Here is a 26,364-nt window from a genome sequence, read left to right as displayed (position 1 = left end):
CTATTCAGACTGTCCTTCTTTGACATCTACTGAAATAGGTTGTCTGAACTGAGGTCATTTCGGGAAGGTGGAAGAAAAGCTTTCCCAAGGAGAGGAGCCCTTGCTAAAGAGTACTCTGCCAGCAGGGCACTTCTGCTCTTAGGGGCTGTAGGTTTTGTGTCCTTTGGTTGCCTTTTGTCTCAGAGCTATGTCAGGGTAAGTCTCGTGTGGACATCCCCCCTCCCATCAACGCTGGGTAGAACAAGCCACCTGGGGACATTGGCTGTCCTAGAGGATATGGCCACTATTTAGGACCCAATTACACAGGTAGCTTGATGAAGAAGTTCGGTAGCTTATAAGTTTTGTTTTAAACCTGCTGGAAATGTTAGAAAGAAATGGAATTGTGCGTCTCTGGGATGGAACCGGAAAATGCCCAATTTGTGGCAGAGACTGGCTTAGTCTTACAGAGGGATGGTGAATTTCTGGAGAGAAGCTTTGTCCACAGCTATTTCTGGTTTTGGATAAGGCTTAATTGAGCTGGTTGAGCCCTATGTGGCATCTTTTCAGGGTGACTTCACGGAGGGGAGACCTTTCAGACAGGCAGAGTTGGAGCTGCTCCCAGTGGGACTGGGTGGGAAGAGCCACTGTTGCGGAACGGGCCTAATTGGTTTCCTGGGCTAAATTCCATCTTGTGGGCTCCCTGCATGCCGGCTGCAGCATCAAACTGAGTTGGCCAAACAACTCCGTGGGGAATGTGTGCCATAATCCCATCTGGGAGTTGCAGAGATGACTGGCTTTTGGGCTCACAGCCATCCCAACTGTGGGTGCTTCACCCACTCCCTCACACTTACTGGAGCCGACACCCATTTTCCGCGCTCCCGACCCTGGTGGAAACCTCTCCCTTCTGGCAGCACGGGTGCCACAATCCTCACCAAACCCACTGAACACCTTCCCCCCTCCCCAGGAAAGCTCTGCTAATGCTGTCCATCATGAATAACTCTAATCCAGTCTTTATTTAGGGCTGCACCCTTGCTGGCATCTCCTCCGGTGGAGAGTATCCCGTTAGCGGCGTGACTCCCGACCCGCCGGGCCATCACTCCTCAGGGACTCTGGGCCAAATTCCACTCTGGAAGTTTTCGTGGCTTTTGCAAGAAGCCAAATTCTTTGGTGTTGGGGTGGCTGGCAAACGGGCTGGCTCTTCCTGACCACAATCCTTTGGCAGAGAAATTATTAGGAAGATATTAACCATATAATGTTTTGGCGGGGTGGCAGCCGTCACTACTGCTACAGTATGTTTTAAAAAAAAAACAAAAAACAACTTAAAAAAAAAGAAGGACAATAAAGTAGGCTTTTTTTTTTTTTTGTTGGAAAAGAAGATTTCATGTTATCTGTGTTTGCAGGCTTTCTGGCTCATATGCTGGAGGAATCCTTGCTGCGGGGGTGTTTTCATTTTCTCGTCTAACATGGCAGTGGTCCATCACGGCGGAGGTTTTCAGCTTAAACAATCTGTTTGTGGGGCTGCTGATGGCTCTCACTGCTCATTTTGAGGAGGCATCCACTGCAAAAGAGAGATCAAAGGTAAAACATCTCAAGCAAAGCGAATAGTTCTTTATCTTCTGTTATTGAATTGTCACCTGTCTGTTTAATTTCCTATTTGTTTATTGCTGGTTTAGTTTTGTTTAAGTAAAAAGGCCAAATTTTGGGACCTGGTTCAGCACCTGTGCTGGGTGATGTCCATTCCTGACCTACCTGGATGTTCAAGAGTGCCAGACATTGAAAGAAACCTGTACACTTTGTTTAAAGATTGAGTTGGGACCTGTTGGATGCATTTGGGGCTGGTTTGTTTAATACCACGGCGTGGAAATATGAGAAGCAAAATCATTTTCATATAAATGTTTTAGTTCTTCCTGCATCAAAGACACAAACTAGGCTGTGGGTGCTCAAGGTTTTGTTTTAAGAACTGATATTTTTCTTTGGGGTAAATAGATGTATTTTACAGAAAACTTCATCTAATCAGAAACCCAAGTTTCTACTCAAAACCAGAAACAACCAAATTTTCAATCAGTATTTCTTTTGAAATTAAATGTGCCCCTAAAATAATGCCATTGTTAAACACAGAGACTTTAAATTTCATGCTTTATTCTCTACTTTATAAACAGACTAGGCAGCCAAATGATATTTTTGCTCAGCAGTCTTGTTCTTTCTACTTTGGTTTGCCTGAACATCTGATCTCTTTTCCTCCGACAGACTTGCCTGCTGTGACTCCTGTAAATTGTGTGAATAAAAGGATTTTTGTCAGGCTAGGCTAGAATTTCAGGAGCCTGCAGTGGTAGTTTACTCAGCTTCGTGAGTTCTCAAATAACATGTTTTATCAATGGTTACAGAGACCTTGTTTCACCACTGGAATTTTTTATTTTTTTTTTTTATTTTCTAATGAGCAGTGCCCCAAGATCCCCACAACCTGAACTCCACGGACATGGAGTTGGGCATTTTCCAACCTGCTCCCATGTTTCCTGTGCCCAATTTCCAACGGGATTTTCAAATGAGATTTTCAGAAGCAGTTAAGGAACTTGTTTCAGTGGTTTTCTGGGTGTCTGGCATCCCACACCTCGAAGAAGCCAGGCTGCCAACAGCAAGCTCGTGGTGCTTTTCATAAATCAGATGGGCATAGAGACATCTCCAAGGGTGTGCTTGGGGTTCATCAGTATACTTATAAAATCTCTGAGGTGGTTCAGAGACCTGCCAGGCAGCTCTGAAAAGGTTTTTCTGAAGTTATGGCAGGTGTTTCCATGTCAAGGCAGCGTCCAACGTGGAATGCTGAGCAGTTGATTTATAATTACAGGGTGATCCCATCACTACACCAAGGCAAGTGTTTGCACCTCTCACACCACCCTCACCAGTGGCTGAAATAAGCAGGGGACGTTTAAGTTGGATATTAGGAAAAGGTTCTTCATCCAGAGGGTGGTCAGGCACTGGAACAGGCTCCCCAGGGAAGTGTTCACAGCACCAACCCTGACAGAGTTCAAGAAGTATTTGGACAGTGCTCTCAGGCACATTGTGGGATTTTTGGGGATGTTCTGTGCAGGTCCGGGAGTTGGGACTCGATGGTCCTGATGGATTCCTTCCAACTCAGGATATTCTGTGGTTCTGTGGAAGTGCCATCCTCCTTGGGGCTGGCTGGGAAGGTGAGGATGGGTTGTCTGCTCCTGTCCGTGGGACTTTGGTGGCTTTTTGCCCACTGAGGAGCTGCCCTTGGCATGGCTTCAGGATGTAACATGGACCAATGGGCAGTGATGGTGGAGGAGGAGGCAGATTCAGAGGAGGAGCAGTGGTGTAGGTGGCATTGACCCAAGGATTCTGTATGGAGTTGTCCTTGTAGCCTTCCTAAATGAATATCAGAAATCCCCTGCACTGTGCTCCGTAGTCTGGATGCGTTACCTGTTTTATCATAAAACTCTTTTGAAGATGCTTGAAATTGATCTTTTAGATGAATGAGGGATATCAGCCTTAATTCCTGAAGTTTGTGTAGCCCTGACTTTATCCCTCTGTGCCTGAAGAAGAGTTAAAAATCATTCCTGTTATGAAAAATGAGGTCTCTGTATATAGGGGTATTATTTTAGGGTATGACTTCTGAAAAAATTTGCACCATTTGGAGTTAACTGCTCCCTGTGCAGCCTCCCCTGTGCAGCTGGGGTTTGGGGATTGGATTGGACTCATTGTTAGGATGTGATGATGCTATGTGGGATCTCTGTGTGCATGGAGACACAGCAGCTAAACTGGACACTTCTTAAAGAATATTTTCTGTTAAACGAATGAAATCTCTCTGTAAATAGCCAAAAATAACCTGTTATCCATGTTATAATTGACCAGTGCTCGCTGATGTATTTGCCTTTCTCTTCTAAGGGTGCCGTGGGCTGCGCTGAAGCTTTTTTGATCTCTGAGTGTTTTTGCAAACCATAAGCAGTGATTGTGGATGTTTTTTTCTCCCCTCTCAGATCTCTAAGCTTGGTGCCTTTTGCTGTGGGCTCAGTCTGTGCAATCAGCACACGATAGTGCTTTACATCGCTTGTATCGTGCCTTGGGTTCTCGCCCGGCTCTTCAGAAAGTCGGTACGTGTTTTGCTGACCCTGTTTTTCTGAAGCAGTGGGTAATTCTTCTTTCCAAGCGCTGCTGCCACCTCTGTGTGGATCTACAAAGAATGGTCTGTCTGAACTTGTTGGTCATAACCCACTGAAGTTACAGTTCATCTGTCTGACACCAGAGCCGCTGATCTAAAGGGGGCCTGGTTTAAGGGGGGCCTCCAAAAAGGCTGGAGAGGGACTTTTTACAAGGACATGGAGTGACAGGACGAGGGGAAATGGCTTTAAACTGAAGGAGGGCAAGTTTAGATTTAGATATTAGGAAGAAATTGTTGGCTGTGAGAGTGGTGGGGCACTGGCAAAGGCTGCCCAGAGAAGCTGTGGCTGCCCCATCCCTGGAGGTGTTCAAGGCCAGGTTGGATGGGGCTTGGAGCAACCTGGGGCAGTGGAAGGTGCAGAGGGGTTGGAACTAGATGATCTTTAAGGTCCCTTCCAACCCAAATTATCAATGACTCTGTGATTCTGTGATCACAATTTAGGAGCTTTACTCGTGCCAGCAGTCTGTGACCCACTTGTGTCTCCTGGCACAGGAACACTCTGCCCCAGCTGTTTCCAAATACCCTGTAAGCTAAAATAATACTGGGAGCTAAAAACTGCTCAGACTGTAGGAAATAAGAGCAAGTTCAATGACCTACCAAATAGGAGAGCAGATAAATATCTGTTGGGGAGAGTCACAGCCATATGCAGTCTGTGTGTGCTGCTTCTCCTGGCCGGTGACACTGGCTTTTTCCTGCCATGAGCTCACCTGGAGATGAGTTTCTGTACGTTGGCTCCCTGGTGATAACAAACAAAAGCCATGTCCACTCATGGTAGAGCATCTTCTGACTGCTGTTGATAGGTGAAGGTGCAGCCAGAACAAGCAGAATGGCATGAAAGGCATGGAGGTTTGTTTTCCCTTGGGATGTCCCAGGCTTGGTGACCTCCAGCTCTGATGTGTTCAGGACCTGAGAGTCCTAGAAGAGATCAACTTTCAGGTAAAGAGCTGGAGAGGACCAAAGAAAGGCAACATTGCAACAGCAAGCTTTTGATCCCCTCAAATCCATCCCCTTCTCAAGATGTCCCTTATTTTACACCTCTTTTTATTAAACTTGATTGTTGTGTAATAAGCTGAAAACACATTTTTGCATTCCTGGTGTTTGGAGGTGATATGCATCCATTTGGATGAGGCTCCTGGGTGCCATTCAGGGACCCTGCCATGCTCTTTTCTGCTGTAGCTGGTTTTCTGTGAGTCAGTGCACCAGGCTGGATGCAGATGTGTTGTAGGAACTCTACTTTGCCCATGAAACAGCGGCACGTCTCAGCCATGCAGGTGCTCTGACCATTTTGGAAGTGGCTCTGGGAAGCCTCCACCTACTTCCCTCTCTCTCTCTTTTGTCCCTCTGAAGGTGACAGTTGGGCACCCTTAACCAGAAAAATCCTGTGTGGTTCTCAGTAATGGCACAGGGTGAAGCATTTGAGCTGCAAGAGGTGCAGTGCAACTCAGGGTAGCCTGATCCAAAATCTGTTCAGCATCTCCAACAAACCTCTTTCTGGCTACATAATTCCCTTAACACGATGAAGACTCACTTCTGCAATATATTTGTGTTCTTCAAACAGAATTTTTAGTACTTTTTTTTTTTCAGCCAGGGAGGTCCAGAGAGGCCTCTGTGATTTCCAGCAAGGACAATGCTGTGCCAATATAATAATCCTGGAAAATGCTTTAGACAGCCCAGTAGTGCCTGCTGCAGAAAACCACCTAATAAGAAGGATAATTGATGGAAAAAGTGCCTTTTTTAAATAAAAATGAGCCATCTTTCTTCTGAAGAATCTGGCCATCACCCTTATCGAGCTCCTTTTTCTGCTCTGTAGATCATCCCTCTGAATTGGTGCCTCTTCCCTGTAACCCCAAATGCCGAGGAAGTGCTTTGATTGACAGGGCAGTGGCTAAAAGATAAAGCCAGCGTGCAATATTCTAGGGTGGGATTTTCCAAAGCACTTAAAGGAGTTAGGCACAGAAGTCCCTTTGAAAGTCTTGTCTTCCTGACCCCTTAGGCAGTCTTGAAAATCCCACCCCAAAAGTTGGCCCTATCCAATTTAACCACTGTAGTCACGATAAAGTAAATGGCAAAACTGACTCCTGATGATGGTGGTGATGTGTGTAGTTGTACTAGAGCAGCATTTATGTGTTTTTTTTTTTTTTGCCAGATGGAATACCAGCCAACTCTTAATCGCTGCAAAGTGGGTTATCTCAGCCTTGCAGTGCTTCAGCCATCTATGCATGTCATGCCATGATTTAAATGTGAAAGATGCAATGAGTATGATACTCATGAGTCCTAGCTAATATTATTTGCTTCACTTAAATTTCACCCTGCCATGCAAAGGAGATCAGTTTGATGCAGTTTCCTAGTAATCCACAAAATCGTAAGGTTTAACATAGCATTTTGTAGGGACTTACTATAAATTGAGAGATCAGCTCTGTGTAAATATATTTGATGTTTTTTCTTTATCTGTTCTTGAAGTTCCAGCGTGATTAAACTAAAATAAACATTGTTATGCAATATGACATATTTTGGTGCAGGAATTGTCCCCAGGCCATTTGCTGAAGTTGGGTTTATGCTTCTTGGCTGGTTTGCTGCCTTATCTCTATCTGCCGGCTTCGTCCTACCTCAGTCGAGCCCGTTGGACATGGGGAGACCAGACGACTCTTCAAGGATTTTTGACCCACTTTCTCAGGGAAGAATATGGGACATTCAATCTGGTAAATAAGGGTCGTTTTCTAAATTGCTTTCTTTTTGACTTACGCAACTGTTCTCTGTGACGATTAAGGGCTCGCGGGGAAAGGAATTGAAAATGTTTCATTTTTTTTAAGCGTTTATTTCTGATTTCGACCTTCTGACCTGTCAGGGTTTCTGGGAAATGGATCACGTGGCTGGGAAAGCAGAAAGATAATTCTGTTTGCCTTCATGGGGCGAGCCATATTGTTTCCTGGGAGCTGTCTGGTGTCTTGTGTATGTAGAGCCCAAAGAGCAAACTGTGCTAGAGGGAGATGGTGACATCAATTTGATGGTTTTCGTGTTTTAAGACAAATATTTTCTTATTTCTCTGTTTTTAACTCGAATATTTAAAGAGGTCACAAGCAGCTTTCGTTTCAAAATTGTTCCTCTTAACTTACTAATACTGAATTTAAATGAATGGTTGGCTTGGGGGGGTTTCAGGAACCTCTGATTTGAGTTACTGAGGTCTGTGCTCTTGCCAAGGAAGGGAAGCATTGCATGGTTGCTTGCAGAGTGTAAGGTTTGCATCTGCCTCCTCCAGCCCTGACTTGGATGTTTGGCTGTGGCCACCCAAGGAAAGCACGTGCCCATCACCCCAGTTTCTGTCCTCCTGCTTCAGAGATTTGGGTGCAGAGGGCTGGGAAATGACACCACTGGGAAGAAAAAGATAAAAAGGTGTGGTCTACATGTTGTGTCACTCCTTGAAGCCCCACATCCTCAGAAGTTAAGCCCCTGCATGCAGCCAACGTGACCATCACTGTCCTATTACAGCTGTGTGGCTGTAGGATGTGTGTCAAAAGACACGATAATTCCTGCTGCTGCCACTAAATCTTTCCAAAACTCCTACAGAGATAAGATCCACCCTCTGAAGGACTTCTGAGATTTCCCCTGTTGCCCTATTCCCAGCCGCCTCCCGAGGATAAGACTCCATTGGGCAGAGCAATACCAAGGCATGCAAATCCCTTAACTCCTCTCTCCATCAAATATGATGAATTCAAGTTGATGTTCAGGAGGCTTAGGGATGGACTGCGTGTAATCCTACACCACAAATCACATTTGAACTTGTCTGAAGCAGGAGCAATAAATACAGCAAAATCCAAGCGTTTGGTCCCGGTGCCAGCTGGGCTAATTCCAGAGCACTGCCTGGATGGACAGCCAGCCCTTGCATCCCGTAGCTCTGTTTTAAGGGCAGACAGGGTCTTAAATCACCTCAGAAAATGCTCAGGAGGGGGTTCCACCTGTAAGCCAAGGATCAGAAATGTCATCTCCTTGCGAGGGATGTGTCTGGGACCAGAAGCCACCAGCAAAGTGGGGCTTCAGGAGCTGTGAGCTGGCTCTCCATCCTCTAACACTTATTTTTTAATTAAAACCTGAATGCAATTAACTATTCCATTTTTATTGAGATTAAGTATTCCTTCCAGTCCTCCTGAATGTGTTTACCTTACCTTTTTTCTGGTAGCCACCGCTTTTCCAACAAGCAGCTGTGAAGGTTAATTCCTCACCTCCACCGAGCATGTCTTCTTTCCCAGAATTGTGCCATAGATTGCAGGTCTCTGCAATAAAAATTCCCATGTATCTCATACAGCTCTGTCAGGGCAGAGGAGATGGGGGCAAGCCTGCTAAGCAAGGAGGAATTGAGGCCTGCAGCTTCTCTCAGGCTGTGAGGAGATGTCCCAGAAAATAATTGCACTGTGCAGATACAGGACGTGGCCTCGAGTTGTGCCAGGAGAAGTTTAGATTGGATATTAGGAAAAATTTCTTCACAGAAAGGGTGTCAGGCATTGGGACAGGATGCCCAAGGTAGTGGTGGAATCACCATCCCTAGAGGGATTTAAAAGCCGTGTGGACGTAGCAGTTGGGGACATGGGTTAGTGGTGGACCTGGCAGTGCTGGGTTAATGGTTGATGATCTCAGAGGACTTTTCTAACTTAAATGATTCTATGATTCTATGATATAGCAGAGATCAGGCTCAAATCACCAGGGTAATCCATTGTCAGCACTTTGAAAAAATGCTTATCCAGGAAGTAAACCCATCACATAAAACAGGAATGTGGGAGAATATCTTGCAATGAAGGTTTGAGTAGAGCTTGCTGCCTTTTTGCAAAGAGAAAATTGAAAGACTTTCCTTGTCCCAGTGATACTCAGTCAGTGTGTAGGTTTCTCATGTGCTTCTTTCTTTTCAATACAGGCCAAGTCCGAGACAGGATCCAGTATGAGAGAGATGCTGCTGTGAGTAACATCTTGATATGCCTTTTAGTGGAGAGGAACCTGTTGCTGCTGCTGGTATTTTGGCCAAAGTGGCTCCTGTCCTTCTTTTCCTAGTCTTGATCCAGAGCTAGGCCTGGTGTGTGTCACAGGGACAACATGCATGCCTGTTTGTTTTGCCATTGAAATGCTGGATCCCCCTCCCCGGTGATTTTTCTTTCAAAATCCTGCCACGTAAACCAGACTTGTTCCCGTTTCTGGTAAACTTAATCACAGAAGACTGGGAATATGTTATGTTGTGCTTATTCCCAGTTTCTCCTGACACTTTACCTGAGTGCAAGGGGTGATTAGGGGGTGGCACATCCATGCACTAATTTCTCCACAGTTTCCAGCTGGCACAGATGAAGTCGGAGCTCTCCCTTCCCGTCCTTGCCCTGGCACTTGTGGCCTGTGTGAGCACAGCACTGCTGTAAGTAGGAGGAGAATATTTGGTTTGATATTCACTTTCTCACTGGCTTTGTGGGCAGCTTGTTTTACCTTCTCCTTGCTGGGGCAAAAATTGCAGCAGTTGGCTGTGGTCATCTGTTTGTGAGAGCAAAATATCCCTACACTCCTGGTTAACCCTGTGGCTTTGTAGGTGGCAAGCTTAAATATCCTGAAATCTTCGTGGGTTTTGTGCTTTGAAAACAGAAGTTTTATAAATGGCAAAGGTAAAGAAAGGCTCATCAGCTCCTTGTATTAAATGCATTTGGGTGTGCAAAGAGTTAGTGGTTTTCAAGCACATGTAGCTTCTGTTTTGATTTTCATCGTGCCTCAGGAGTGATACATTACTTTTTTTATAGGACAAGGCAGCAGAAATCAGCTGTGATCTGGCTCTTCACTGGAATGCTTTGTCTTTATTCCCTTTTCTTCGCTTGGAGAGCAAACTTGGATGTTACAAAGCCTCTGTTTCTAGGCGTGGTGAGTTGCACTCTAAAAACTGGTCTGGCATGTTAATTTTTGGCAGAAACATTAAAAACCTTAAAACCACCTAACCAGGGGGCAGATAGTTGTTTTGAAGCTGCATAAGGTACAAAAATATATCTACTTATTCTGTTTCTGGGGACACAGAAATAGGGTCTGTGAGAAGCTGTGGCTGCCCCATCCCTGGAAATGTTCAAGGCCAGGTTGGATGGGGCTTGGAGCAACCTGGGCTAGTGGAAGGTGTCCCTGCCCGTGACAGGGGGCTGGAATGAGATGAACTTTAAGGTGCCTTCCAGTTCCAGTTCTGGGATTCTGTGGTGTTGTGTCCCAGGTGGAGCGGTTCTGGCTGCAGAGCAGTGCTGTGGTGGCTGTGCTGGCAGGGCTGGGCTTGGCAACCCTCACCTCCCTTGGGAACACCGTGCTGGAGGGCAGCCGGGTGCTGCCCTGGCTGGAGTGGCTCTCTGCCCTTGCTCTTGTTGCTTCTCAAGTTTGGACAAATTACAGGTAAGAAGTCCCCTGGGCACGTGTCTTGGTGCAGCCCCGCAGGGCTGTGGGGTGCTGTGCAGTTGGGGTGCTCCTGTGAACCCCCCACTCCTGCTCCTGGGGTTTCTGTCCATGTCAGGAAGTGGAAAAGGCACTTCTCACATCCCACCTAAGATTGCATGGTCACAGCCTGCAGGACTCCCTTGTTTGTTCTCCCTCAGGGTCACCAAGCACCAGCTCCAGGCTGTAAATATGGGTGTCATGTAGGTTGAAGGAAGAAAACTCTGTAGATACTTAAACTTCTAAAAAAACCTGCTTGTAAATCTGTGCTTTATTTCCTAAGCAGGTTGGCAGAATTCATTTGACCTGAACTTCTCTTGCTTTCCTTCAGGTTTCCTTGTGCCCTGTGTTTTTTTTCTATTTTTTTTTCCCTTTTGAAGTGTGGGGCTTCCTTATCCCACAAGCGCCTGCAGTCACTTGGATAGGAATCAGTGTCCTAGTAGGGGTGCTCAGGTAGAGGTTGACCAATGAAGCATAGACTTCATCCTCAGGAATTCTTCCTTTGCACACATCTTTTCCAAAGGCTTGTCTGTAGGTGAGCCAGTCATAGCTCATGTCCTGAGCCAGTCATAGCTCATGTCCTGAGCCAAGTCATGGAGTGTCCTCTTCTTGAGTCCACTGTGTGCACACACAGATGTGTAACAAAAAGGATATAATCTCAGGTGATGTAAATCTGCTTCTACCTGATGCTACAAAAACTTGGCTTTTTAATGCTTAATTAAAAGCACTTCTAATGCTTAATTAAAACATTAAAGGATGAGCAAGATTTCAGGTACTTTACAGAACCATCGTTGTACTGGCACTTCCAGCACCAACAAGTAAGACTTTTGGTTTAGCCCAATAAAAAGAATCAGACTTAAGGTGAAGGTGTGCAATGAGTGTGTATTTTGGCTAAACTGTAGTGGCTTATGTCTGTGGTTCTGGTTTCTGGGGGACTGTTGTCTAAACGTTTCATTTCTATATCTCAGTTTCTCTGGAAATGGAGATGATTGAGTTGGAATGATTAAGTTGTTGATGATGCTCCATCCCTGGAAGTGTTCAAGGCCAGGCTGGGCAGGGCTTAGAGCGACCTGGTCTGGTGGAAGGTGTCCCTGCCCATGGCAGGGGTGGTGGAACAAGATGAGCTTTAAGGTCCCTTCCCTCCCTTCCCATTCTGTGATTCTGTGATGCTTCCAGCAAGATCTGACTAGGGTGGATTTCTGTGGTTGCCTCTTGCATAAAATTGTTCTGAAGATATGCAAAGCCATGCAAGTACCTGGTTTTAAGATACTGGTTTTTATCTGTTCTCTTTAGTGCTTGTGATCAGAGCAACAACTATGTTGTTGACAAGTTTGCAAGGAATCTGCTGTCCTCTATGCCCATGGGTGCAGTGATCCTGCTGAGAGGAGACTTACCTGGGAATGCTCTTCGTTACCTTCATTACTGCGAAGGGATGAGGCCAGATATCACCTTAGTGGACCAGGAGGTAGGTTCAGAAAGTGCTGCTTAAAGAGTCATCAGGCAGATTGAAACAGGAAGCAAAAGTTCGGTTGTTCCTTTATCTCCTTGAGGGGGTCTCGTTGTTCAAATAAAACTCATTATGTGGAAATAAATAAAATTGATATTTTTTAAAAGGGTTGTGGGTAGCCCTAGGATGGAGCATGGTGTGCAAGGCCCATTCAAGCCCAAAAAGCCACCAGTGAGGCAATAGTGGCTAGAGAGATGGGAAAGCCAAATTCCTTCATCACTGCAGATATCCAGATGTGCCACAGGGCTGGTGTTTGCCTTGCTGAGGAAGTTTGTCCCAGCTGTTTTCTGCAATTTCCCCAAAATACAGATGTTGGGGCAGAAGAAGACTTCTGGGATCAGCCTGGAGGGCAGAAGGGCAGCAGTTGCCCCATGGATGATGCAGCTTTCGGGTTTCTCCTGAGGTCTTTACCATGCTGAGGCTCATTCCCTGCATCCCCTCTGTTACCTTGGTGGTTTTGCAGACTTCTGTCCCCGTTTTTTACACTAAGATTGAGGTGCTGTGTGTCCCTGGGTGATGTTTGCACTCTTCCCTTTTTCACTGAGCGATGGGAAAATAAAAAAAAACAAAAACCCTCTTACGGAACAGAACACCTACATTTCTGCCACCACGTCATCCTCGCGCTTGGCTTTGCAACAAGAGTTTGTGACTTGCTGGCAAGCCCCAAACCCAAAACCTCGTGTTTAACCAAACCAAATCCCTGTTGTGTCTCTGTTTTGTGTTAGAGTGAGGACCACGTGCCTCTGATCAGAAACCAAACTGGTGACCCAGTGTGGTGGTGCGGTCGCAGCCACTGCTGGCACGGGAGGTGACTTCACTGAGCAAACAGTCATTACTCCCTCAAAACCCCATTTCTTCTGGATGTAAAAGGGATGAAAACTTTGAATTCTTGTTTTTAAGTATGGCAATATTTTTTTATTGATAGATGATGACTTATGAGTGGTATTTACCCAAGCTGGCAAAGCATTTACCTGGCATTTATTTTCCTGGGCACCGGTGGAATCCTGTGGAAGGAGTATTACCCGACGGGACACTTGCTTTTAATCTCCATCGTTTCCTCAAAGTAAATAAACAGTAAGCATTTCTTTCATATGTAACAGCTCTCCTAAAATCTTCGACCTCTTTTTTTTTTTTTCCCCCTACAAATTGTTTATGGAACAGCTTGGTACTGCATCCAAAAGACCAATTTTCTCCACTGACTTCTTCCCTGGTGGCGAGATTATTCTTGCAATTAAAGCAAATATCTGTGCAGGAGTAACTCCATCCGGATATAATGTTGCCTGTTGTTTTGAGCCTGGTTTGGTTTTTAGGAGGGAAAAATAAGAAGGTGATGATCAGAGTGTTTACTGATCATTTCTTTTGTTGTTGTTGATACAATTCATCACAGAAAAAGGAACAGTTCCCCTGCACTCAAAACGACGATGTCTGGAGAGCAAATTGCTGCTGCTTCTCCTTTGTGAACATTGTGGCCAACTGATTAGCATAGAATGAATGTATTCCAGGAATAATCATCATATAAAAATAGCTTAGTAAGAGTGGAGAAAGGATTAGATACTCACATGAATAAGAATAGCATCTGCATTTAGAGTAGCCGGGGTGAGCCTGGCGAGGGTGGGGAGGCAGAAGAGCAGAGCCAGGTGCTGTCAGGAAGAAATGGACTTCTCCTACGGCTTCTGGCATGTTCGTGAGGTCCAGGAGAGGGGAGAGGATGTGCCACCTGTGCTGGTTGCACAAGATGGGCAATGCCAGATGGGGTATTCGCTTGCAGCAGAAGAGCTGTTTTGCAAGCTGGTCCAAAATGTGCACTTTCTGATGTGAGATGGTCTGGACAGGTGTCTGTGCCACAGCAAGAGTTGTGCTGCACAACTTAGATCCACATGTAAAAGCCAACCCTCAGTCTCCAGTATGACCCTGTTTCAGTAAAAAAGCACAAAAGAGAATTTGTTTACCAATGTCTTTTCTTCTTCCTATCACACCTCAACCAAAAATTTAACCTCAAGATTTAATTTCATGCACAAAATTATATCACTAACAGAGATCACGGGAAGCAAACTCACCCTGTGACACCTTTCAAAAGCTTCTTTGTTTCTTGCAAGAGGTTAACCACCACTTCTTGTGACAGGAAAGTTTCCCCATGTGTGTCAATGCTTGGCCCCAAGGGTAGGTTTGTACATTGCCTTAGTCTCTCTTTGAGGTCTTGAATACTGGAACAAAAATATTCCCAAAGAGGATTTCACTGGATGGAAATTTTTCATACTCAAATTCAACAACAATTTCGGATATTTTAGTTGTTAACTTAAGAAACACTGTGTGTGTGGTTTGCTCAGGGACATGGGGTGGCCCAAGGTCTGGCACAGCTTCACAATTGCTCTCTCTTGGGTTTTTTTGGCAGTAAGGAGGTGTTTGTCTGCATAGGTCTTCATGAAGGTGACTCAACCTGGAGAAGGAGCCATTCACTCTGGCCCTGGGGGACGTGTGAGAAGTTGGTTCCTTCCAATGTTGTGTTTGACCCAGGAGAATGGATTCGTCTCACCAGGAATCTCTATAACTGGACTGAAGACTATGGCAGGTACAAGGCAGAGAAGATCTTGCTCCTTCCTCTCATCATTCTTCTGCCAGCAGCACTGTCACATCCTCTGCAGTGTTGCAGGAATTAACATGAGCCAGGATCATGATGGTTTGTGTTTTAGTAGATATAAGGAAGAAATTCTTCCCTGTGAGGGTGGCGAGGCCCTGGCACAGGTTGCCCAGAGGAGCTGTGGCTGCCCCATCCCTGGAAGTGGCCAAGGCCAGGGGCTTGGATGGGGCTTGGAGCAGCCTGGTCTAGTGGAAGGTGTCCCTGCCCATGGCAGGGGGTTGGAACTGGATGGTCTTTAAGGTCCCTCCCAACCCAAACCATTCTATGATCTATGACTTTTATTAGTGTGAAATATAGCGAGGACATTTCTAGTCAAGTATCAGCTTCAGATTTGGCCTTAAAACTTGAACAGGAGCTAAAATCATTGAGGACTTGAGACATCCAAAGGTTTAAATGTCATAGACTGATCTGCCATGGTAAAAAAAAAAAATCTCTCACTTCGAGAACTGGGGTGCTGTGAAGCACCTGATATGCCAGAGGCTCCTTTTGTGGAGAGAGTGGAATAAGGTTTATGAATGACAGAGGGTCAGCTGAACTCCCTGCTGTCAGAGCCATAGGCTTCATGATAGGTTTTCTTCTGCTTGGGAGGTCTGTAGCTGCCTGGGTTAGAAGGGCTGTGGTGGGTGAAGCAAAGTGACATGGATCTGACGGCTGAATTTTATTCTCATTCCCATTTAGTTTCAGTCCCTCTTCCTGGGAAGCTGTTGCCAACGAGGAGATGTGGCAAGCCAGGTAATTCTCCACTGCTCCCTTCCAACAGCCAGTGGGCAATGCCAGCTCACTGGTGTGGAAACACACACCAAAGCGGGCAGCTTGATGGGGCATGGCCTTATTGGATCCACGTGTGCCAAGCTTTGGAAGGAAAAGGCTGGCAGGATGAGGTGAAGCGTGCAAGGACTCCAGCAAAGCCTTCAGGAGAGTGCTCGATTTGTTCCCCTAAAGGTTCTACTCAAAGTATTTCAAAGGAGCAGAAAGCAGTTGGGGCTTGGGGTGAGAAAATACATCATGGATAGAAATTTGTGTCACTGATGACTCAAATGGAGGTGCTGGTTCTGTCCCATACGTGGATAGCCGTGCTGAAAATGTGTATAACCACATGATGTGAGCTGGTTGCATTAAGCAGTTACTACATGGAAGTTTTTCTTGTTTTCCCAGGATGAAAACAGCTTTCTTTATATTCGACCTTGCGGAGAGTGCCAGTGCGACTGCAGAAATGAAATCACAACTTTACACATTTGCATACAACGTAAGTCATCTGTTTGGGTTAGGAACGCTCCCTGTAGCCTCCATCATTTATTTTTTTCCCTTTTCTTTTTCGTTTCTTGACTCCACAGAAATGTGTTTCCATACAGGCCCTGTAATCTGCATTCCCCTTGTTTATCCAAACTGGGAGCACAGCCGATTCAAAGAGATTTGCTCGGGGATTTTATCCATTCCTACTTGCCCCCTCGGTCACAGAGGATGCCAAAAGCTAACCAGTCAACACCCTGCTTTTGCTATAATTATGTTGTCTGTGCTGGGCTCCAAACCCATGCCAAGAGATTGCTTGTCCTGAAGTTCCCCCTATGCACTTGTCCCCTCTGTCATTACACAGTCGTGCGTCTGAGCCAGCAAGTATAAAATCCAACAGTCTTCTCACTGCAAATTAATTCTGCTGCATTTCACACCAAAGAATAACACCCATAAGCTGGTGTAGGTATCTCTGGAAATACTGGACTGCCTGAGATGCCAACAGATGCACGAAGTGATCAGTGTGTGTCAGCAGAGAGGAGCAGCATTTCACACCCCAGCAGAGAGTCAACAAATAGTTTCCTTAATTCTTACCCATTTTGCTGTGATTTTTTTGCTGTTCTGCAAAGTTCTCAGGCACGTGCCTGCTGTTGAGCTTATGAATATTCCCTCTCAAGTCAACAGACTCCTTAAGTCCTGTGGAAGACGTCCTGATCTCCTGAAATATTGGATAAATGTCTTCCAGGCGCGGCGGTTAAACCTCTTTTTTTTCCCCAGCTTGGTGTAACACCTCTCTGGGGGAAGCACATAATGTGCCGTGGGGTTATCACCATCATCTGTAATGTTTCTAAACAAACAGCTGCTGTCGGAAGGGAAACGTTTCAGCCCCCCATGGGTTTCTGATTCATGCTGTTGAATGGCAAACACAGAGTGAATTACAGAAATACTCCGACTCTGGACTTGGACGATTCTAAATAGCATCTGTTCCTTCACGGGCAGTTTTGAAACACTGTTAAGAGCTGTTGGTCCCCTTAGTTCAATTAATTTGCCTCCCCCCCTTCTTTTTTGTTTTTTTTGTTTTGTTCCTGTAACAGTCATACAAAGAAATTGTCAACTCTCATCCCAATCACCCGGTGAACTGGCACAAAAACTACGCCATCGCCTGCGAGAGGATGTTGCGTCTCCGTCGGGGGGACGTGGATCCCGAAACGTTGCTCTCTGAAACTGTGAAACATTTCCTGCTGTACACCGAGAAAGCAGAGGATGATCCCCAGCGCCAGGACATCCTGCAGGCTGTGAAGCACCTGCAGAAAGAGCTGCAGGGGCTGAGGAAAAGGAAAGCAGACCTGAGGCGGGGAGCTGGGTAGCGCCTGGTCCCCCACCCGCCTGCTGGAGGGCTGGAAGTTTGAAGTCAAGGCTTAACATCTGAGTTAGTCCTTGACAACATGAGAATGGTTTTAAAAGGTGACAGAACTGAGGAAATCAAGTGTGCAGGAACATGTTGATGTTTGGTCTTTGGTCGCTGTTGCCAAATGAACTTTGGGGGTTCGGGGGGGGAGATTCATCACTAAAAAAATTACTGGGTTTCAAAAAGGAAAATTTTTCTTCTTAAAGGAACCTGTGATTCTGTTGTACTATGAACATTTATCTTTTTTTTTAATGAGTGCAGCATCCTTTATAGATGTAAAAATGTATTTAGCATTTAATTGTTTCCTCTGTTACTGAGCCAAGAGGTTTTCTACAGCCATTTTTCATTTGCTGTTCTGTGTCTGTGTGTTTTATGGTCACGGGACAGCGTGGTTAGGTGGGTTTCCCTCAGGACAAGGATATGGGATGGTGCCCTCACGGGAGCCTATTTTGAATGTGCTTTGTGCCCTGGCTGTGCCTGTGCCCAGGGGGGCATCATAATCAGAGAATCAGAGAATATTTTGGGTTGGAAGGGAACTTAAATACTATTTCGTTCCACCCCCCTGCCATGGCCAGGGATGCCTTCCACTATGCAAGGTTGCTCCAAACCCTGTCCAACCTGGCCTGGAACACTTCCAGGGATGGGGCAGCCACAGCTTTTCTGGGCAACCTGTGCCAGTGTCTCACCACCCTCACAGCCAAGAATTTCTTCCCAATATCCCACCTAACCCTGCCCTCTGTCAGTTTGATGCCAAACCCCCTTGTCCTGTCACTCCATGCCTGTGTAAACAGTCCCTCTCCAGCTCTCTCGGAGCCCCTTTAGGTACTGGTACCCCCTTTTAGGTACCCCTTGCTTTGCAGGGATGTTTTTTTCATTACACTGGGGTTTTTTTGGGGGGATAGACCTTATTGCTCTAGTTTTCCAACAGTGAGCAAGCAACTTGTGTATTTTCTCTTGCAGAGCACTGTGACTCTGCAGGCAGCAGTTTGGCACCTCCTGCACTGCCTCCACCTGGGGTGGAGGGTCTGTGGTCCTGAGGCCTCACAAGGGAACACAAGAGCAGCTCCCATGGGACACTGCTCTCCCTGTGGTTCATGGCATCTGTCCTGTGGCCTCTATTTCTGTGTGAGCCCATAATGCTCATCTACTCTGCCACATCCTCATGAGTACTGGAGATTCCAGAACTGCAGTTTTAGAGATATCAGGGGCTTTAACCAAAAGAACAGGTGTGAATCCATCCTGCTTTTCAGTCTAGCCCAAAAACCAAGGGGCTTGGTTAACAAGAGCTCAGCTACTTGTTTAAAAAAAAAGAAGAGATATAAAATAGCATGTTTTTCAAAATGTTTTCAGTTAATCTGTATTTCAAATGCTTAAGGCAGACCCAAAAGTCTGGTGGTGTCACTGAGAGCTGTGTTCATCCGAATTGTCATGCTTTGTTCTGTGGTTCTGTGAGGTCTCAACCCAGTGTTTTGCAGGAGAGAAATTGCTGCCAGGCCAGGTTTCATTTGGACTAGTAAAATTTTCAGAGGAGAAAGAAGTAAGTCTGTAAAGTTCATGTTATCAAATGGCACCTCCGGAAGCTTCCCCGAGGCTTGGAGGAGCAGACTGGGATGTGGGCAGGAGTGAGGGGTGTTGCAGGTGGATGCTCTGTTGGTCTGTAGTTTTGAGGTGTGTGTAGGGACATGTGGCCCCTCTTCCTAATAGATCTTTTTAAAAGTGGACTGCTTCTCTTTTTCTCTCCAAGTGCTGATTTTCCCAACTTTTCATTGGATGCTTCCTGTGTAAAAATCAAGCTGATATTCTAAGAATCTCTTAACTCCAGTTGCACAACAACGTCCTTTATTTTTCACCCTCTCACTCTGATTTATTTTTTGTAGTGTGACTTCCATAGCTATTCCCCCTGTCACTGCTATAAACCATTCCTGTACAAACAGCAGATGAGAAATGAGCAGTGAAAAGGAGGAAAACTGCAGCTGCTGGGTTGCAAAGCCACAAAGCAGAGGGGTGAGAAGGAAGAGGAGCAGTTCAGGGGTGTCATTTTAACTCTTTGTGTTGTAATTTACTACATTTCAGGTCGGCTGTGCCTCACTTAAATCTCTTCCTTCTTCTCAATCTCTGCAGAAGTGTTTGCACAGAGCAGGGGAATATCATACATTCCTCTGTGCAGCTTTCTCAGGGCTGGCTTTCTTCTCCCTTCTCCAAACCAGTCCTTCAGCCTGGCAGAAAAGCATTAGGAATCCAATTTTTGAATGCTTTTGTTACCTGCATTATTGAAAATCCATTCAAGCAAATATACTGAGCCGAGGGTTTTCTTTATCTTGATGAGATGCCCCTCCTTAGCCGCATAGTCTTGAAATAATTGGAAGCTTTTGTGGATTCCACTATCTGCTCCGGAGAAAAGAGGGGCTGTATCCCAGCCTGCAGCCTGCACTGACTAGTGTATCATCCTATATTGCAATAAACAGGGATGGAAACTACAATAAGAACTTTCCCAGTGGCAAAAAAGCCTTCCCAGGTGTGAAGGGCAGTGGAAAGGGGATGCCTTTTTAGGGAGCAAAGCACAACCGTGGTGTTGACCTGTGCTGTGTCCATGTGAATCCTGTGCACACGTGATGGAGGTGTCTGTGCTGGGTGTTCAGCTCAGAGATATCCCACGAAGGGGAAAATGTTTAACAGTGATGGAACTTCCGAAATTCCTCCCCCCTGAACCTGTTCAAATGAGATTTGCTGGTGCTTGCAGACGAAGCCGTTGCGTGGATGTTGCTGAGCCTGTTGGCTAAAAGGCAGAGGGATGCTGGCAGACTTTAATTTTTATCAGCTCCTCTTAGGTGGCACCCTGAAGTTTATCAAACAAGCAAAGCTGATTTGCTCTTCGTTAGTCTCAGTTGCATGAATCGGTTGCCAAGTAAACAGGATTTTGCATTTTCCTAATTACTTTCATATTTGTGTTTTACCTCTATTTGTTCTCTTGCAAAACCGGTCCTAATAATTAGTCAGTCTCCTGCTGCCTAGACCTTAAAAAAAAAAAAAAATAAAGGGGTGGGGGGAGAGGGGAAAAAAAGACTTCTGAAGGGTTTTTTCTCCCTTATAAATTCATTTTTGTTACAAGCATCTTTTATACATATTACTAAAGGGAACGCACTAAGAAATGCAAATAATAGTTCTTTATTTTATTATGACAGTTAATTAATAGCAACCTGTTTTAATGAATAAAGTCACTCAGAGTCCTTCAGCACTTCCTAAGTAGAGGCCAGAATCTGTAGGGATTCTTTTTTCCCCCCCATTGTATAGCTCCAAGACTCCGAACACTATATAGGGCCTGTATAGAAATGCTCGCTAATGAAGAGGGAGGGCGAGGAACTTGTCTGCATTCAAAGATCACTGGTGAGTCATTCAGCGAGAAAAGGCCCCTTGCTAGGAATAGTCACAGTTCCGCGGCATTGTGCTGGCAAAAGGGTTTGATCAAAGGTCTCCTGCCGAGCTTGCATGGTTTCCTTTCATACGACGACCATAATTAAAACCACTAATTCTCTTTTAAAATGCTGCAGGATGCCATGTAGGCATCTGTCTGGAGTGTCCTTTGTGCTGTCGGGAGCTGTTAAGGACCAGCGCCGAGGGCTTTTCAGCGACATGCCAGTCAGGAAGGTGATTCGACATAAGGGTGCCTCTGAAGGCTTGACAGGGCCTTGACTACACAATTCCAGCTGAATTTGCCCCTTGTCAGCTGCCAGTAAATAAATCTCAAAGAAGAAGAAGGGGGGGGTGGGGGGAGGCAAAGCTGAAGTTTCATTACCTGATCCCCGGGGCTTTGTTGGTTTTGGCATCGCCCAGGGGGAAGCCCTCGCCCCTCGGGGCTGGGGAGCTGGGGATGGCCATTGGAGACCCCGGCGCCCGGGCCCGTTTGAAGACCGTCAATACTTGTAACAGTTCAGCTGTTAGGGAGACAAATAAATGGAAGAGCCCATTAATCCCCTTTGGGTACTCGGTGCCTTTTGCCCTTTTATCGCAGCCTTATTAGGTTCCTACTCATCTTGAACCAGGAGGGATGAATTGAAGTTGTTGAGCGCTAATTGGCAAAGACTTTTCATCGCGGGCCAAGAACTTTCGCTGACTTGAAAGTAACTTCGCCACGGGGAGGATCAGCAAATTTTTGCCTCGCCGTTTAAAACAAAACCCCCAAATCTCGTTGGGGTACGATGTGGTGTTTAAAAAAAAAATTAGAAAAAAAAAAAGAAGAGAGGGAACTGCTGAATTATTGGGCTTGTCCTTCATGAGGATGTTGGCAACTTGTATTTGCACTTTAAAAGAGAGTCACAGAGCCAAGCATGGCACAGGATGATCCACCCCCAAATGCAGTTGAAATCCACGTGTCTTATGTGTGTGTTACTGAGACCTGCTCATGGAACAGGTTTCCCAAAAGGAGTCTGGGAGATGGTCTGGGAGGGGACACCATCGTTCTTGACTGTTTGCAGCTGCTCAAGGGTCAAGTAGAGCAGTGCTGAGGTTTCCATGTGCCAGGGACAATTCTGTCTGCCTTAGAGTCCTTCCTGGTTTTGGTGATGGGATTTATGGATGAGAAGTATTTCAGTGTGGAGGCACTTGGACGATCTCATGTGAATTGTTTTTTAATGTTGATTTTGGTAAATGCTGCATTAATTTGAAGGTCTTCAAATTAAGGTCTTCTTGCCCTCTCTCCCCATGTCCCCCATTGTGTATTTTAAATAAAGAATAAAACTTTTACCAGGTCATGAAAGCATCTTATACTTGATAAGTGACAATGCCACGGGCCACCTCCACCTGGAAGACATCGAGTTGGGGATTTTAGAGCACAAAATCCCATTGATGTGCTCTCCAACCTCTGCATTCGGGGCACTCATAAAACAAGGTGCCCACATTAAGGACAGCGTCTGCCACTGGGATGCCAATCTATGTACCCTGGCACAGCCCACCCATTCCAGAGCCCTCACCATCTTTCCAGGGGCTTCCGGGACTGGGAGCTTGACGTGAGCAAACAGGCAGCTAAAGCTCCTGCACGGTGCAGTAGGGGATGGAGACATCATTGTCAGCACCCTCGGAAAGGCTGTTTGGTTCGGATCTTCCTGACAAAGCCGGAGCGAGCACATGTGGTGTTGCCTCTGCCAGGTGTCTGGGACACCCTGCCCAGCTCCACGGCCACCAAGGGCCACACAGCGAGGGTGGAGGGGTGCTGGTGGCACCATGTTGTCCCTTCTACGGGAGCATTTAGGTGCTCTTGGACATTCTGGAGTTGTAACACATGGCTGCTGGTCAGGCACAGCAACAGCTTGCTGACCTTCGGGGAAAAAGCATGTGAGAGGAGCATGGGTTTGGATGGGTTTGGGGGTCTTTTTTTTTTTTTTCATGTCCTTTGATTCAGCAGTACAACCACTTTAAAAAATGGCATCTGAAGAACTCTGCTGCTCATGAAGCCTCCCCAGGGAGGATCTGCTGCCTCTTTAGGCCAGAAGGACTTGCCGGCCCAAATCGCTGCCAATCTTTTTCCTAAAATTTATTATTTCTTTCTTGCTGCCTCTTGACACTTCCTGTTATATTCGAAGCTGACATTTCAATAAAAGCTTTTTTGAAACAGAGTGAAAACAAGGAATGAGTGTAAATTGGAATAACTTTATTCAGATGAGTGGAGCTGGGGGAATTTGTGCCGGTGGAGAGCTGGTTGGAGGTGGTGCTGTGATTGACAACCTCTATCTATCTATCCCTCCATCCATCCCTCCATCCATCTATCCAGCCACCCTTCACAGCCTGCTTTAAACAAACTGGAGATTTGAACAAACCCAAGAAAAACGTACTTGTTATGAGTGAATTTTATCAGTAAATCCTTGATGGTCAAACTACAGCAAATCCAGGGTTTGATGGTGAGTGAGGAATAGCCACAGTGGCCTTGAGGAAGATGAAGGTCAGCCTGGATACTTGGTGTGCCTGAGGGTTGTCGTTGCTGGAGTAAGAGAAGTTCTCTGTAAGTGATGATTTCCTGCCTGCATTTGGGAAAGAAAATGTGAGAATTTACCACTCGATTACAAGCTGTGGTTTGGCATCGAGAAAATGGGATTTTTTTTTTAGAAATCCACAATCATAATTTTGATCTTTAAACTTAATTGAACTAATTCAATTAGACCATGCCAGTCTTGCATTTGATTGAAGACTGCAGTTTGGTTTTGCTGGAAGGGAAGAGAGAACCATGAATAATTCTGACTAGATATGAAAGAGGATTTTTCTCTCTTGTGGGGGCCCAGGAGGGAGGTCGGAACCTCCTTTGGCATGTTGTATCCCACTGCTCCGAAGTGCTAATGTATGTTTTGCACAACTTATGCTGATATTTGATCAATACACCCCATCACACATCACATCAACTCTCCTCCAGAGAGGAGACCTACAGAGACCTATTTTTTGTCACGTGAAAATCGGAATCCATGACATGACGTGGGGAGGATTCAGCTTCTTCACTGGCTGTTTTATTTAGGACCATTTGGGCAGCTGTCACCTTCAAATAATTACAGAAAACACGAGAAATGTGGGCAATATGGGCCAGGTGTTTTGTCCTTGATTTCTGAAGGCAGTGTCCTATGGAGGTCCCCAGCAAATAGGTGACCTCGAATATCATTGAAAATATTGGGGTTTATTGTGCTTTTCAATTCAGTTGCATCATTTATAACATTTTAATTCTTCTCGTTGTCCATGGTGTTGAAAGCCACTAGTTTTAAGAAACCCTGGGGACCCCTGAATACCCTCTTTTTTTTCCTCTCTCCCAACCGGGATCTAGCTTTTTACCATTTCCTTAATGTTTGCAGCTAGAAATGCAGCTTAAGTGGCATTATGCTAAGTAATTATTCTTACAGGATGTGAAATGAAACAAATTTTGCACAGCATGAAATTATTCCTGCCATGTATGGCGTTTCGGTGGCAGATTTTTCCCGTTTGGACCATAAACAAGGCTCGGTGGCAACGGAACAACACGGGGCGGAGGAGGAGGGGGGGGAGGAAAACGCTACCAAAGGTAAGTCCTTGTAGCAAAAAAAAAAATATTTTTTTGGCTGGATCAAATATTAAACCTGCTACTACAAATTTCACGCTTCGCATTCCTAGCGCGGGTGCCAAGGGACGATGCCAAAAATTAATTGGAAATAATCTTTGCTTGCCTTGTGTGCTGTATCCAGCAGAGGGCACAACGGATAAGTGATGGGTGCGACGCCGAACCCGCCGCCGCTGATAAGGCTGTTTGTAATTATTTCTGCAAAAATATGTAGCAACATGCTTTGGTGCTTATTTACATTTGGGGATGTGGTCTGGAATGGAAGGTTTAGATTTATAAACGTTCCTTCTTCCCCCCCCCCATCCCCCCCGATCCCCATCAATACGTGGGAGACTTTGATGTTCTGTCTGCTTTATGTTTCCTTGAACTGATGGGTTTGCTCGTTAAAAGTAAAGGGAACTGGTTCGGTCTTTGGATATCTTCAATTAAAAATTCAAATCTTGGCTGCTAATAGGGAGAGGATGCACCTTGTAGCAGCGTGTTCTTCCAGCAGTGTTTTTACGTGGGTTTCTGTGGGTAAATAAAAATGTTGTTTCAGAGTGAAAAAAAAAAAAGAAACACGTTGAAGAAAATTATAAGGAGGGGAATATTGTCCCTTTTATTAATGGAAAAAAATGCGAGTTGCTGGTTTATATATAGCAAAACAGGAACTGGGAAGAGAAAGTTTCCCATTAGTTTTACATACTATAGAAAAAATCCTGTGATTGCATCAGGCAGGAGGTAGTTGGGGAGAAGATGCAAGAGAAGCCCAAAACAACAAATTTTTTTAAAAATCCGCTAATAATTTTTTTTGAAATTACTTGAATTCAATGAATTATGCAATCATCAAAATGGACCAGGACGTTGGGGCACAGCAGTGCTTTTGCTAGCGCAGGATGGGTAGATATTCTTAAGCACGGTCAGTATTCAGAAACACATCCTCCAGGAACAAGCACAACCCTTAAATCAGCCTCTCTGATTAGGGGAGAATTTTTTTCATAAATGATACAGATCAGAAAAGAAACCTGCATGTTCTCCTCACCCATCCTCGTTTGGAAAGCCTGATACTTCAAATTATTCCCGGTGTTTCCAGCCTGCTTTGCACAATTGGGATGAAGTGGGAAGGAAGGGAAGGAGAGGGAAACGTGTTCTAGAAGAAGTAGAACAGCACAGTCTTTCTCAAACAACTGAAAAACGTATTTCACGCTGGTTCCTTCCAGTTTCACAACATCTAAATAGATGCTGCCTTGGAACAAGTCAACATTTGATGCAAACAACCTCAGAGCTCAATCTGTGCAAGAAAAAAAAAAAAAAAAAGAAGTCTGTTTTCATGTTCTAGTCTCTCCCCCTCTCGTTTCAGGGTTTTTGTTTAAATCAACACTTTCCAACTGTGTAGATTTTAGCTGGAGGTTTTTTTTGCTTGCTTGTTTGTTTTGGAGAGGAGGGGGGTTGTAATTTCCCAACGTATGGGAGATAAATGAGATGTTTAAAGCGCCTCAGTGGAGTGGCATAAAAGCTGGGAAATCAGAGAGATTGTAAATCTGTGTTTGTTTTAGAAATAAAATAAAATAAATCAAGCAAGAGCAGGTTAGAGCTGCTAATACTGAGCTGATTAAGAGCAGCAGTTACATAAAAAGCAGCTAGAGTCCATATTGTAAGTAAGTATTATTTCAGCCATGAGAAATGCAGCTCCAAAGCTTTTAAGGGCTGGTGTGGCTTTTTTTTTTTTAATTTTTTTTGTGAATTAAATGCTGATGAAAGGTATGGGATTGACAGCTTTGCAAACTCGGTGTTGCTATTTAATCACATAACCCGTGGTAGTGCCTACAAGACCTACAGGAGCAAGTTGTCCCAGCCCCCCCGTTGTCACTGTTTTTAGGGACAGAGATCACTGAGTCCCCCATTCCAGGCTTGTAGGGTCCATGATCTCTTTGTGGATCTCTAGAAGGAGAAG

The 26,364-nt window shown here is 45.3% G+C and overlaps 1 protein-coding gene across 2 annotated transcripts in view; it reads left to right on the top strand.

The window, feature by feature from the left end:
- Positions 1–17,711, top strand: part of TMEM260 (transmembrane protein 260) — a 30,259-nt gene extending 12,548 nt beyond the window's left edge. The window contains exons 2-15 of one of the 2 annotated variants that reach the window (XM_017831730.1): positions 999–1,268; positions 1,380–1,557; positions 3,975–4,088; positions 6,676–6,855; positions 9,060–9,100; positions 9,462–9,545; positions 9,919–10,036; positions 10,371–10,543; positions 11,876–12,047; positions 13,015–13,163; positions 14,482–14,658; positions 15,406–15,459; positions 15,883–15,973; positions 17,052–17,711. In XM_017831730.1, coding sequence (XP_017687219.1) covers positions 1,504–1,557; positions 3,975–4,088; positions 6,676–6,855; positions 9,060–9,100; positions 9,462–9,545; positions 9,919–10,036; positions 10,371–10,543; positions 11,876–12,047; positions 13,015–13,163; positions 14,482–14,658; positions 15,406–15,459; positions 15,883–15,973; positions 17,052–17,324 — 1,680 coding nt within the window. In that variant the 5' untranslated portion in view covers positions 999–1,268; positions 1,380–1,503 and the 3' untranslated portion in view covers positions 17,325–17,711. The remainder of the gene's footprint in view (positions 1–998; positions 1,269–1,379; positions 1,558–3,974; positions 4,089–6,675; positions 6,856–9,059; positions 9,101–9,461; positions 9,546–9,918; positions 10,037–10,370; positions 10,544–11,875; positions 12,048–13,014; positions 13,164–14,481; positions 14,659–15,405; positions 15,460–15,882; positions 15,974–17,051) is intronic. The other variant, XM_017831729.1, reaches the window with a different exon arrangement.
- The last annotated feature ends 8,653 nt before the right edge of the window (positions 17,712–26,364 follow it).

The sequence above is a fragment of the Lepidothrix coronata genome, unplaced genomic scaffold, assembly GCF_001604755.1.
Source record: "Lepidothrix coronata isolate B3197 unplaced genomic scaffold, Lepidothrix_coronata-1.0 Scaffold196, whole genome shotgun sequence".
NCBI classification, from domain to species: domain Eukaryota; kingdom Metazoa; phylum Chordata; class Aves; order Passeriformes; family Pipridae; genus Lepidothrix; species Lepidothrix coronata.
Note: the sequence above shows the minus strand (reverse complement) of the source record. Positions and strands in the feature narration are given on the sequence as shown.